This window comes from Pimephales promelas, chromosome 20 (genome assembly GCF_988280905.1).
Source record: "Pimephales promelas chromosome 20, fPimPro1.hap1.1, whole genome shotgun sequence".
Taxonomy (NCBI): domain Eukaryota; kingdom Metazoa; phylum Chordata; class Actinopteri; order Cypriniformes; family Leuciscidae; genus Pimephales; species Pimephales promelas.
Window position 1 is genome coordinate 1,091,135 of NC_142788.1, and position 14,180 is coordinate 1,105,314.

At 37.8% G+C, this 14,180-nt stretch overlaps 2 protein-coding genes across 3 annotated transcripts in view; one reads left to right on the plus strand and one right to left on the minus strand.

The window, feature by feature from the left end:
- The window catches only part of tnnc1a (troponin C type 1a (slow)), a 37,895-nt gene extending 35,959 nt beyond the window's left edge, over positions 1-1,936 (plus strand). For both annotated transcript variants that reach the window (XM_039671317.2, XM_039671318.2), the window contains exons 5-6: positions 43-179; positions 1,287-1,936. In XM_039671317.2, the coding sequence (XP_039527251.2) occupies positions 43-179; positions 1,287-1,318 (169 nt within the window). In that variant the 3' untranslated portion in view covers positions 1,319-1,936. The remainder of the gene's footprint in view (positions 1-42; positions 180-1,286) is intronic.
- Positions 1,937-2,314: 378 nt separating this feature from the next.
- atp6ap1a (ATPase H+ transporting accessory protein 1a) lies at positions 2,315-8,484 on the minus strand. The gene is made up of 10 exons (XM_039671315.2): positions 8,310-8,484; positions 7,798-7,924; positions 7,397-7,471; positions 7,002-7,192; positions 6,434-6,474; positions 6,268-6,353; positions 5,903-6,162; positions 4,900-4,950; positions 4,589-4,826; positions 2,315-3,373 (listed from the first exon to the last, which is right to left on the minus strand). The coding sequence occupies exons 1-10, from the start codon at positions 8,426-8,428 to the stop codon at positions 3,164-3,166; spliced, it is 1,398 nt and encodes a 465-aa protein (XP_039527249.1). The 5' UTR covers positions 8,429-8,484; the 3' UTR covers positions 2,315-3,163.
- Positions 8,485-14,180: the final 5,696 nt, after the last annotated feature.

Consider the following 14,180-nt stretch of genomic DNA (forward strand, 5'->3'; position numbering starts at 1 on the left):
GGGTTTAGTGGTTCCTGATGGTTTGTGATGGTGTCTGGACAGGAACACAGACGGGTACATTGATCTCGATGAACTGAAGCTGATGCTGGAAGGTACAGGTGAAACCATCACTGAAGATGACATTGAGGAACTGATGAGGGACGGAGACAAAAACAATGATGGAAAAATCGATTATGATGGTAAGCATGTTTTATTGTTGTCTTTTACTCAAGTTCACTCCTGAATTGGTTTGTTAGTTTGAGATGTACAAGAAGGCACTGGTCAGTATGGAGTAGCTGGTGTGGCGTCCCCAGAGCATCATGGGTAGGGAAACGCTAATACACATCTTCTGAAAGAGTACAGAATCTCCTGCTCAGAAAACACAGGCGAAGAAGAAGCAGAAACAAGCGATAGAAGCATTGCTTATGCACATGTTTGTAGTCTTTTAACACATAATCACTGTTAAAAAAAGGACAACACTTAAGGAGTTTGGGGTCATTTTGACCCCAGACTTTTAAAGAGTGATTGCATAAGGAAATATACATTTTTATATGGAAAACTATATATCATTTTTTAAATTCACTTCTAAACCAATCATTTATGCTGTGTTTTTTGGAATTTTTTAAGTTTTCTACCTATTTACTGCACAATTACATAACTAGGCCATAAATTGCACATGAAAAATTATTTTTTTTTTAAAGAAAAAAACACTTAAATAATGATGATAATAAAATCTAAACAGTTTTTGGACATTGCTCTATGTGTTAGGGATAGAATACTACCATCTGGTGGTTAGTCGAAAAACAGTTTTTCTTATAGTTAAGGAATTAAAGTGCAATGACCACATCTATCCAATAGGGGTCCATAGAGACTCATTCATTTTCACTTCATTTTTCTTGATGCTTCAAATTCTCCTCACAACTTGATATATGATATATATATTTTGTGAATTGCACAAAATATTTTTTTTTTGTTGTCTGATAGATTTTGAATTATTTGTTTTTGCAAATTATTATACATACATTTGCATAAAAAAAGCGTGATTTTCTCAACTTTCTGTTCAGTCCAAAATGTTTTTTTATGAAACTTACGTTCAAGTGATGATAGATTTTTGTTGTTGTAGAGGGTTTGTTCTTTCTTTTGATATATTGCAGCTTCAGACATACAACAAAATATTCTGGAGGCCATGAACATTTAGTGAAAATGATTTTAATAAATACAGGCGGTGGTATTTGTGTTGCTTTAAGCCAGTGTGATGCCAGTCCATGGCTGTCCCTGTGCCATGATCCCCTCTCCTTCTCTTGCAGAGTTCCTGGAGTTCATGAAAGGGGTGGAGTAAAGGATGAAAGAACGTCTTGTGTTTCTCACTGGATTCTCAAACAAAAGGACAGTAAATGTTCACACTCGAGGAGAGACAATATAGACTGACAGATCCTCTATTGCTCTACATATTCTTATTAATATGTCTGTAATTTTAAGGACAATATTTTCAGAAGATTCGATTATTGTGTAACTCCTGTAAACAAATTTTGAAGTCAATGCCAAGTTGTGTAGATTTAAGACTTGGGTTTAATTTGTCTACTATTTACCTAAAAAATTGTACCTTCACATTTATTTAGTAAATCAGTTATGATTGGTTACACACTGGCCAGACGTGAGTCTAAATATGTGCGTGAGGCTAATTTAAAAAAAATAAAAATTATCCGAAGTGTGTCTAATATTCTGCTCTATTCAAAAAAATTATTTATCCCATTTAATTACATTAAATTGTAGCTTTTGCAGTTTGTTTTACACTTGGAAAGAAATACCTATCCTAAAGGGATTCCCTTAATCCACATCTTTCAATTTTTTTTTTTTTTTTTTTTTTGTAAAGACAGTTTACATTTTCCAGCCTATGTCAAATTAACAAAATAATACTTGTCTGATTGTTCATGAAAATAAAGCTTTTGAGAATTTTGGTCTGTTTATTCCTAAAGTCATGCTTTAAAACACACACGGCTTAAGCTAGTCCTAGTCCTAGCATTAAATGTCTGAGCGAAACGAAGCAAAATGTAGATCTACATCTGGGGAGCGATGTTTTTTTCCTAGGATGGTCGGGGAAACTCATAAATGGTATTAACCCCAGTGACGGGTAGGGTTAGGGTAGCTCATATATTTATATCTACAGTAATGCGTTCATAAACACGCTGAAAAGTGATTGGCGAGGTCTTCTCGAGGACAGGCCAAGTTGGTTCACCAGAAGCTGTTTACACTGGATGGGCAGGAGAACTCAAACCTGGACCATAACTATGTGAGCATTCATAACCACATAAACTGTCAGGCAAAAAAAAGTTCATCACAATGAAGTTTATTTAACACGGACACAATACACACATTGAAGAGTGTACACCTCCAAAACGTGCCAGCATGAAATGCCAATAGATATCTGAAATATAAAGCAGATGTGCCATCAACATAAAACATGTTATTTATGAGAGCTGTTTGTGCAATGATTCACTACAATAACATTATTAAAATATACATCATGCTGATATTTCAACAAAAACAATATGTCAGAATATCTCTGGTCACCTTTTTTTTCTAATATTTAAATACAGCTCACAACATATTTCCCTTTAAATCAAAACCCAGATTGGTCACAAAATATGTCAGTTCTCACAATAACACGCAGACACATCTGTGAACACACACAACTATGAAGGAAACTACAGGGGGAAACGCTGGAATCAAACATACACGCATACCACCAATAAATAATACTTCATTTCATATTCCATATTTACAGCACACTAAAAACCTTCAGCTGTCTGTTAATAGATATTTCTCTCACACAAACAAGTTATTATGCAAAGTGTACAATTTACATTTAATGGTGCCCCAATCTCTAAATTCAATACGAGTTTTCTGGAAAAGTAAATAAACAAAGAAAATATAAGGTAGATTTATAGATATTTAAGATTGAATCTCTCAAAACTGTATTTTGCATAAAAAGAAGTTCATTTCAGTACCATTAAACATTTTACTCTGTAATTGTCAAAGTCACAATGAAAAAAAATCTTAATGATCGTAAAATGATTCTTCTTTATTACACACACACACATATATATAAATGTTGTGTTTTTGTTCTGGTCATAACTCTAACGGTGTAACTAAAGCAGTGCCGTGAGGAATGGGTCTGTGTCCTTCACTCGGTCTGAGGCACAGAGATGGCGGGACCCTTGGGGTCGTCGAAGCGGTCCATGGTGCGCAGCTGCATGATCATGTGCAGGCCGTACACGAGGACCAGCACCATGAGCAGAGACGTCACCAGACCCATCCAGATACCAGGAGTGAAGAAACTAGCACAGTCACTGGCGTACGAGAACTCACTCCCAGCGATGTTAAAGCCCTGGACCTGAGAGAGAGAGAGAGAGAGAGAGAGAGAATTTTAAAAGACGAACAGAGAACTGCAATCAAGGCATTTGTCGATCAGAAAGATGTGTTTGCCGTCCTTCCTACAGGATTCGGCTAAAGTGTAATTTATCAGCTGACTCTATTAGTCTATTAGTCCTCTAAAGTTTTATATAACGTTGAAGAAATGCAGTAATGATTTAGAAACACACAACAGCAGCTACATATAGAAATACAATATATATACAGTATATATATAGTTTTTAAATTCAATTTAATATTCAATTTAATTTTACCATCGTTTTGGCGCCCCCCATGGCGCTGTGCGCCTATATAACACATACACACTTTTTGCAGCACTGAATTTTTGCAGTGATTTTTGTGAGCATATCAGTGACCCCTCGGTGAGTTTCACGTCTTTGTAAAGTAGAGTTTAATGCGTTTTATGAAACCGAAAACTCCAGCATGCGTCCAAATTTTAATCTTAACCATTTCTATTTCATCAGACATGATATTAAAGGGATGGTTCACTTTGAAATTAATTTTTGGTATGTTTTAGCTTACCTCAAGGGCATCCAAGATGTAGGTGTCTTTGTTTCTGCAGTAGTTAAAATTTTTATGTCAAACCGTTGATATATCAAATAATGCAGGTCAAGCGATCACTTCCGGCGGAATGTTGGATATGGTTCAGTTCGGTTCAGTTGGACATGATTCAGATCACTTGGACGTGGCTGTGATTACAAGAGGTAAAAAAGGGTATAAATACTGTTCGTTTTTTCACACAAACTGCTCGTTTCGTGTCTTTTCCATGTGTACTTACATTCACGAGTCATTAAATCATGTTTAATCTGGACTTCTCTGTGCATGCTCTTTGAGGTGGTGACCATAGACCTCCATTATATGACTGACAGACAAGAACGGTTTGAGCTAAAAATATCAAAATTGAAACTAATGCTACACCTACATCTTGGATGCCCTTGAGGTAAGATAAAACATATCAAAAATTAATTTCAAAGTGAACTATCCCTTTAAAACAGGGCTTTAAGTGTAAAATCCACTGGTGAATTTGAACAGGGATAACTCCGGGCACTACTGGAGGATCAGACACAGACACTCTACAGGAAAACACTAATGTTCAAGCGTTCGAGTCGAGTATTAGGAAAGCTCTCTGCATCCGGGGCTACAGTCGATCAGACCAGTGCAGTTTTCCAGAGCCTACCTGGAAGTCCTGGAAAGAGACGTGCCAGTCGTTGGCGTTGTCCTTGTCCGAGTGTGGCGACAGCTGAGGGTAGTAGGAGCTGCTCACGGACTCACAGCGGTACGAGTACTCGGACGGGGCGTAGATGTGCCGGCTGCCATTGAACGAGGCCCTTTTCCCATCATACTCCAGGTGGACACGGTCCATGGTGAACCAGTGACGGGCAGACACCTTATAGTGGCGGCGGTTCATCACAAAACTGAGGAGAATACAGGACACCGTTCAAGCCCAGCACACTTGTGTGTGTGAATAAGAGAAAATGAGACGCTTACATGAGCTTGAACGAGCGGTAATCCAGGACATCTTCATAATTCAGAACCAACCTATAATTGAAGAGAAAGTTCACAGGTGAAATACAGTGGAAACACTTTGACATCAAAGAGCCAGCAGCGATGAAAGCGATGTCGTCGCCTCACATCAGGACCAAAACACTTCCACATGAACACACTGCAGAGACTACAGCCGACGACACACTACCACATCTTCCTCTTGCTCGCGGTGGACTGCTGCTCAAGCTTGGTAAAGTAACAAAAATGTTATTACATTTAATTATAAGGGCTTATAAGCTAACACTAGGACTGAAACAAGGACTGATGGGACGCTGTCCTGCTCCACTTCACAGGCGCAGTGAAATGAGCATTACAGAATGAAGGGACGCTCATTTATATGGCACTTTATTTAAACAGGAAGAACATCTGAAGAGTTCAGATGCAAAAGCCTCTAAGTGCCATTTGAAATTTTATTCTAGAATGATCATTTTTATCAAGCTTGTATATTTAAGTTCAGTGATTTCACTTAAATAACAATTAATAGGTAATTATCATTGCCATTTAAGTGAAATCACTGAACTTAAATATACAAGCTTGATAAAAATGATCATTCTAGAATAAAATTTCAAATGGCACTTAGAGGCTTTTGCATCTGAACTCTTCATTCTCTTTCCACGCTTCATTGCACATGCGCAGTCCTTTCAGTTTTCAATCCGATCAAGTGTTTACATGTCCTCTCGATCGTATTAGAAGAGGAATACACCACCGCTGTCAATCTGATCCATTAAGGTGTTTAAATGAAGGCTTTTCAGTCCGAGCCGATTACTAAAGGATTATCTGGAAATATCGGAAATGTGTTTAAAAATCATTTCACCGCAATTGGAAAAAAACTATTGTGATATATATTGATATTATTTATTGTCCAGCCCTGCATGTAGACATAAATACAACAAGAACAAACTTGATCTCCACCACAGGGGTCGTCACACCAACCCGGAGTATTTACCGAGAGTGGGTCTCGTTGCAGGAGGACCCGGACAGGTCGGGGGTCACGCCTCTGCCGAAGGTCTTGGAGGTGAGGTCATGCCTCTCCCACTTCCCAGAGCGATACTGGCTGACCACCACTGACTCGGCCCACAGGAGGATGCAGACGGAGCCCTTCTCCTTAAACTCCAGCGGCGGGTTGGGGACGGGGGCGTCCTCCCGACGGGACTGCAGGAGGGAGCGGGACCAGACCGAGTGCACAGCCGGAGACTCCTCGATCACCTGAGACACACACAACACACCTCCAGCTCACACCAGCACACAGCCTCCTGGGGCCAACGTGAAGAAACGGTGCCTGTGTGTGTGTGTGTGTGAGAGGGGTCTTACCCTGGAGGGTCCCAGCGCAGTGAACACTGCAGTGTACGGCACAGACTGAGCCTTCATGATGCTCAGCACCTGACCCATCACCTCATCTACAACAGACACAATCACATCCACTTCATCTGGGCTTTTCTGCAATAATCAGCATAACTGCAGGAGTTAATACACGTACCGTTTCCACTCAGCACTTCTTTAGTAGACATCATATCAGCCCTGCAAGAAAAACACTACTTACAGATCAAGAGTTTCGCTTTTCTCATCTCCTTTACAGATTTAAAGAAGATCCGAAATTGTCAGTTTTCATCAAAAACATTAATGCCCATCCTGCAAATGGCTGTGTTCAGAATGTCATACTCTACTAGTGTACCTCATGTAATGTTCGTAGTAAACATGTTTTCTGTAATAATCATGAAATACCCTGATGATGTCTACATATTCTACAGTATACAACATAGCAGGACGCTGTGTAGAATACTGTATCCCATAATGCACTGTTCCACTTGACCCTCTATCAAGAGGTGATTTAGTGAGAAGTGTGGCAGCTCCTGTAGTGCCGACGGACACACGAGTTTCATCATATTTTTCATGAACCACTGACCCTGCACTTAACTAAATATGTAACATTACTATTTTTGGAGATGATAACTGGAAGGGACTTACTATTTGCATGAGTTGATTTGTATCTAATAATGTTTTAAAAAAGCGAGCTAGTACAGTATTGTGCGCTGGAAGAGACGTACTCGTTGCTGTACGGGAGCCGGAACACCAGCAGGGCCGGCACTGACGTGTTGAGTCGGAGCTGAGCGAGCGTGTCCGGGTTCATGTAGAGCGGAGCCGCATCGATCTGGTTCTGGAGCAGTGTAGACACCTGAGCCGTGGCGGACGACGACACACACGGCAGCCATAGGGAGGAGGAGGACTGCACAGACGCCTGCGGACGCCAACACAACACCCGACATGCTTATTCATGTCTTTTCAAGGTGATTTATCTGAAATAACACACTGATGTATTCTAAAGAGTATAATCGTGGTTTCACAAAACATTTTCCTAATACATTTCTGAAGAATTATATTGCCTGGCACCAATCTTACAAGTCATAATCATACATATCAGATGGTGAACACATCAGCATACCTCCAGATTCTGGAAGACACTATCCTGTTTGTTCCCGAACACTCCTCCGTACATCGTGAAGTCATCAACACTCAACTGAATCAAACACAAGAGGATTTCAAACCGTAAGATCAACACTGCCTGAACTAGCCGAATCATTTGAGTTATACATTTCAATAGAAAGAAACAATAAATCACTTCAGATTGTTGTCTTTATTATTGTTTCTCATAGAAATGTATATCTCTCATGTCTTTTTTTGTAGTTCTGGTTTTGTTTGGTCCTTGTGGTGACACAGTGAACGCAGTAACAGACATCTGTTATAGGACTCCTTACTCAATCAAAAATCTCACTGACTGGATTATTATTATATTAGAAGAAGAAATGTTTGGAAGTATAGACTGATAGATATGAATGTGTGTACTTTATCCTGCAGGAAGAGCAGTAGATTATGAGGGGAAGTGCTCAGGGCTCGGTTCAGGACGGACTCCAGCTCATCCACAGACACAGTGTGACCTGATGATGGAGCATTCACAGGAGACAGGACAAACCTGCACACAAACAACACACCAAACGAAAAGACAAATCCATAAAATTACAGCCATGATTAGAAATTTTACAAACAAAATCGCAAAAATCGGATTCAGGCCATTGATAACCTCAATGACGGTCTTGACAGGTTACTGGGCTTGATAACTTACAGCCATCACCGCTCGACACTTATGTAAACACGATTACATCTGTTCATTAATAAGAGTTAGAAATTCTGACTTAGAATACACGATATGTTGGTTTTATTCGAGAATTAACCCATATTGTTCGCTCAGAGGAGTTTCAGTACTGGACAGCGACCGTGTCATTCAGCTAGCAAACTGCCAAAGCTAACTATCGCAGTCAATTCTCCATGACTAATGTGATATCATATCAGTGCTTTACCCATCACTCGCCCATGCGACCAGGGGCACTTGCTCGTCGCTCTTCGCTGCTGCGAACACACAGATAAAAAGATATAAAATCATCCTAGCGTTCCCGGAGACCGTCCACATAGCGGCCATCTTGAGTGCGATGAGCTCTGACGTCACACGCGGCCATCTTCAGCGGGCTGAGCCGTGACGTTCCCTTCCGCTGATTGGTTAACCAAAGATCAGACGGTGTCGTCATCAGCTTTTTTAGGAAAAAATGTTTACACAAATGGTTTGAAAGAAATATATACTTTGTCATGGATTTGTTTGATGAAATTGGAAATGTTTTGTCTTATGAAGCATTTATGTTTACCTACAATTTCCCCATTCCAGCGAAAGAGTTTCAGCTAGTTGTAAAAGCAATTCCAGATGGGTTAAAACATTTAATGAAAAGTCACCTTATGGAAGTAACGAAAGGAAACTTCCCGAGTTAATAATTGATGGTATCAAACTATTCTCTCATTCCTGTAATAATAAAAACGTTAGATTATTTTTTCAATCCAATTAAGCATAAAATCTCTCCTAGAGGCAATTTTTTTTGGAATGCACTAATTGATGATATTCATTGGAAAGAGGCGTGGTTAAATCCATATAAATTTTGTATGCTGAATAAAGTTAAAGAGGTAGCCTACATTTCAAAATACTTCATAAAATCTACCCATGTAAAGCTTTATCAACAAGCTCTTTTGGCCTGGAAGCTGTGTCACTCTCACAACTTCTCTCCACACAAGGCCATCATTTGGAATAATGAATGCATCACTAGAAGGAACAAGTCACTCTATTTGCAGAAATGGGTCGATAGAGATATCATTTTTTTAAAAGACCTTTTTGATGGTAATAATCAATTACTTAACTGATTCTTTTCTCAGAGAAAAGGCATTCCCAATAACGTTCAAAGAATATAATTTAGTTTTCAAGTCCATACCTAATGGTATATTAGAACTAATGAAAAGCTATAATAAACAAAATGATATTCCTGGTGTTAATTTGACTCTTTATATAAATGGTATGGATATTATGAGTAGCAATTGTACTAATAAACATATTAGAAATAGTTTTTTGAATGCAAAGAAAATAACACCTCGTGGGAATTTTTTTTGGAATTCTCTTTTTTATGAGATTAAATGGCATAGAGCGTTGCTTGTTCCTTTTAGATTTTGTATCTCAAACAAAGTTAGGGAATTACATCTGAAAATATTATACAATATATATATCCCACAAACTTGCTTATTTCTAAATTTAAACCTGTCGAAAAAAAGTCGTTTTTGTATGACAGAAGAAGAATCGTTACATCATCTCTTTTATGGTTGTTCATTCTGCATTACATTTTGGAAAAATGTTGAAAATTACCTGTCAATCAAAACAAAGAAAACGATAACAATTGAAAGGAAACAGATTATTACATATTTGGATTGTAGAGATAGTAGTTTGTGTAATATTGTAAACCTTTTTATTTTACTCGGCAAATTCCATATAAGCGAAATTCTCTAAAGCAAAGACATGTTTTAAATTTTTTCAAATGGAAACTGACATATATTTTGAGTCTTTGATAAGGGTTAAAAATAAGAAAGCGATATCAGCAACTCTAAAATATTTAAGTGAAAATCTAGGAATATATTTCTCTTGTTATAGTTAGTTTGTACGTCTGTCTATTTAAGCTATGTATTTTTATTTTTTTATTTTCTTTATCTATTTTTTTTCAATTAATTTTATTCTGATGTTTATTTATTTATTTTTTTGCTATATAATTTCTGTTTACGAACTGTGATGATTGTATGTTTGTAATCTGCATTCTAATAAAAAATAAAAATAAAAAAATACTTTATCCCTTCATGCTTTCTAACCTTAAATACATTTAGGCTACTTCTTAATTGTAATTATATCATTGACAAAATACCAGTGAAATTATCTGAATTTCATCGCAATCATGGTCCTTGATCTTCAAGCAAGACTTTTCAAGTATTAAAATATATGAAATACTATGGATATATAATTGGATATATAATTGGATATCCATTGGATATATAAACGAAAAACATTGTTTTTGAAATATTGGTTTGATAATGGCATCATATTGGTGGATCAGATATTTAATTTAAATGGTTATCTTTTCAGTTTTCACTTACTGAATTTTTGCACATTATTAGATTCCTGATAATATTCAACAATGGTAAGTGCGTATGTAGGTAATCTTTTTGGTTTTTCCCCTAACTCACAAAACAGATCCATAAGAGCATTATTCAAAGTGTCTCTGCCTTATATTTACTCATACTGGAATGAATTGACAGACTGTGTGGAGAAGGGTTTGCATACTTAATCAATACTTAATAACAAAGTTAAGAGGTATCATTCAAAATTATACATAGGATTTACCTCAGATAAACATTACTTTCTGAAATTTAAAAGCGATGTTGATTTTAATTGCACTTTTTGAGACGGTTGCCCTGAAACTGTGGCTCATTTATTTTGGCTAATTTTTTTTTTTTTCATTTATTTATTTTTATTTTGTTTATGTAGGCTACATGAATCCCCCTACTGCGCAAATCTGTGCATTTCTTGTATTGTGTAGTATTTGTAACATACTTTTCTTTTCTGTTGATAAAAATTAAATAAACACCCTTCGGTCCTGCAACATTTTCGTTCGCTAAAATAGATCCCTCAAGGCCATGGAAACCAATAACCATAGACATCATATAGGTAGACGCCCTATCGACCGCTACTGCCTATTGGCACGGACGAGAATTGGAGCCGCCATCTTAAACCGGTCATCCGCTCCGCTCAGTGTGATCTGAATGGCAGGTGAAATGAGCTGTCAGTCAGCGCATTCAATTAATCATATCTCACTGAATACTGAACTGATTTTCACGCGGGTCTTTTTTTTGCAAAGGTCATTCATGTAGCTATGATACAGGACACATGGTTCGGCGTATTTTAATATCCATTGTAGGTTAACAGTAATATAATATTCTGATATAAGATATAAAGTGACCAGACACAATAGGCTAGCTATATGTGATGAAGGATGTAATGTATTTTATAAATCACACACTATAAATATAATAAAGAAGCAGAAACAGATAGTAGTAAAGTAAGATATTTTAATAAGTTGAAGAAACAGCTTATGATTGACAAAACGCACATACACACGCACATACATACACACGAACAGACACACACACACACACACACACACACACACACACACACACACACACACACACAGAACGTAGCCACCGAATCCACCGAACGCAGCCACCTGTAATAAAAATTGAGAAGAAGCTTTTCAACGTGTTTGCATCTGTATTCTGTAACGTTAATTTCTAAAAATTAAATTCGGACATTAAGCCATACCTTTTTTATTGTATGTAGATGTAACTTTACAAGGGTAGATGAGTAAGTTAATGTAATTTTATTTTACCACAGGACTTCTGTAATATCAATAGCCAAATCGCATGTGGTAAGATATAGGTTATCAATAAAACCAGAAGTTGGAGAGGTAACTCAATTTGCGCATCGCTGTCATGCGTGTATATTACGTTGCTTCCTGATGTGCGCAAACACTATACAACAGGGCAGTTGAATGCTTATCTGACAACCTAGTAGCTCTTGTAATTATTACTTTAACAGTTACCCCACCTCTCCATGCCGGGTGAACACCGGCTGATGCAGTAAACAGCATTTCACAACGATTTCAGTACAGTAATAGCAAATATCCTTGCTCCTTCTCGATTATCTGGTAATATTCTATTCACAAAATACAACCAATAGTACGGTAATGATAAGACTTACTTGTGAAAAGCCCTATTTTCGGTGGTCCGGCGATTAGAACAGGAAAATGCTCCACAGTGCTCTGGCATCTAATCTGCTGCCACGCAACGAAACTAGGAATACGACCGGTTCAAGATGGCGGCCAGATTTCTCGTTTTCCAGCGGCCAATCGGGTATCTAGTTTCTATATGAGGCCATCCTTAAAAATATTTTGGTTTGCAGTAACAGCAATTTTTTTTAAAAAAAAGGGTCGGTAGGTAGGTCTATATTTTTTTTTTCCAAGATTCAGTGTAAAAAAAAAAAGGTACAATTTTGGAGATGGTGATCGTGAATTTAAAAAAAAAAAATGCATATTGTGACGTCACTGACTGGGTCTTCAAACTGTGCATCCACCGCTAGGTGTTAATGCAAAATACGACCAGTTACATTTTAGGCTCAAAATGTCACAAAATGTATAAAATATCTATTTGTTATGCATATATACATGAGATCAGCAAAAACAAGCACAAACACATGGTCAAACAAAGAATACAATTAAACAAAGATACAAATTAGCCTATATACACAGTGCTTTAATTTCAGGAAGGTCTAAAATTAGCTTTTCAGTCAAGTCTGTCGCTCTCTCTGAAAAGAAATTTAATTTAGCTAGTAATCAAATGTAAAATGACACTACATAGTTTATCATAGTTAGATTAATGCTTATTAAAGTTTAAGTTATTCATTCAAGAGCTGTGAGTGATTTTTATCTGCCTTTTGTTGTTTGATTCGCATTGGCTCAATCGTCACGTTTATTAGACTACTGCCCCTTTAAGACCAAATGCAGAACTCTACTGTAATAGATGACTGATGCACCATCATTTTCTCCCAATTTACATCCAATTAAGACATAAACTGTGTTTAAATGAATCTCAGAGCAGGTCATTTTATATTTTATGTATATTTGATGGTTTAGATGCGCACATGAAGCCCAAAATGAGGCGATAGGCTACTTTTCTTGTCTCGTTTTAGTGCATTTCGGAGCGCGTGTCGCGCGTCGTGAACAACTTCTCTTGCGCAGACTTTTGTGCTTTTAGTAGCTCTTTTAATGATTGAACGCGTCCGCAGTTTAGCAACAGTACAGACTGCATTTTACAACAATCACCGATCATGCTGATTCTGACGGTACGTTTGGGTTTTAGGAAGAAATGACAGCGCAGCGCTGTGAAGGGAAGGAAGTTGCGCTAGACACAATGCTTCTGTAATGGTTTCATCTCAAATATCTTCTTTTTATAATCTTTGAAAGCGGAAATCTAAAATACAATTCGAATAATATCCCAGATCTAAAGTGTAACCACGTTTTGTCCTCATTGTCACTCATTAAGCAGGGCTGTCGTGCTGTGCGCGCTGTGGCTCCGGGTGAGAGATCGCTCTCTCTTCTGGACTGCGAATAGCAAAATTGCATCACAGACAAATTGTTTAATATTTTTATTATAGGCCTATATAGAAATGGTTGATATTCAGCACCGTTGCCCTTTTAATACCGGGTACCAAGCGGGAACACTGAAACGAGCGAACGTACAAGCCATATAGTGACACGCATAACGTTAAACCAATGGTGTAAACATAATCTGATGAATACGACGCCACGGGTTTTTATTTAAGAAAGAACGTAGCCGGGGGGGTCAAGATGGCGCCGTGTTAACAGCAACTTTATTACGCTCTAATCCTTTATTATGTGCTGTGCTTAAGGCTTGAACTTCTATGCTTAATTTTCTATATAACTTGTAGTGGAATCTTAACACATCCTTTTAAGTCTGTTTTAACATTTATTGGGACCCTCCTTGCGTTTATTTTAATTAGTTTTTTTTTTCTACGCCTGTGTGAAGTAAGCTTGCGCCGTTGATACTACCATGGAAGAAAACATGGATTTAGCCTCTGTCGAGGCTTCTGCAAACAACGAAAATCTAAAGGTACACAACTACTCAAGACGTCTTGAAGATACTTTTGGGGGCCTTCCCGACACTCCTAGTAAGTCCCCTGCTCTGAAGAAACCTCGTTCTATTGCCTCCGACTCGGTCTCTAATTCTGTGCTGCTAGC

What these genes read in the sequence shown, in the direction of transcription:
- atp6ap1a (XM_039671315.2), bottom strand. Translation starts at nt 8,428, where the DNA reads ATGGCCGCTATGTGGACGGTCTCCGGGAACGCTAGGATGATTTTATAT. An exon ending in TGCAACGAGACCCACTCTCG is followed by an intron (nt 4,951 to 5,902) that starts GTAAATACTCCG and finishes CTTCAATTATAG; the next exon opens with GTTGGTTCTGAATTATGAAG. An exon ending in TCTCTTTCCAGGACTTCCAG is followed by an intron (nt 3,374 to 4,588) that starts GTAGGCTCTGGA and finishes TCTCTCTCTCAG; the next exon opens with GTCCAGGGCTTTAACATCGC.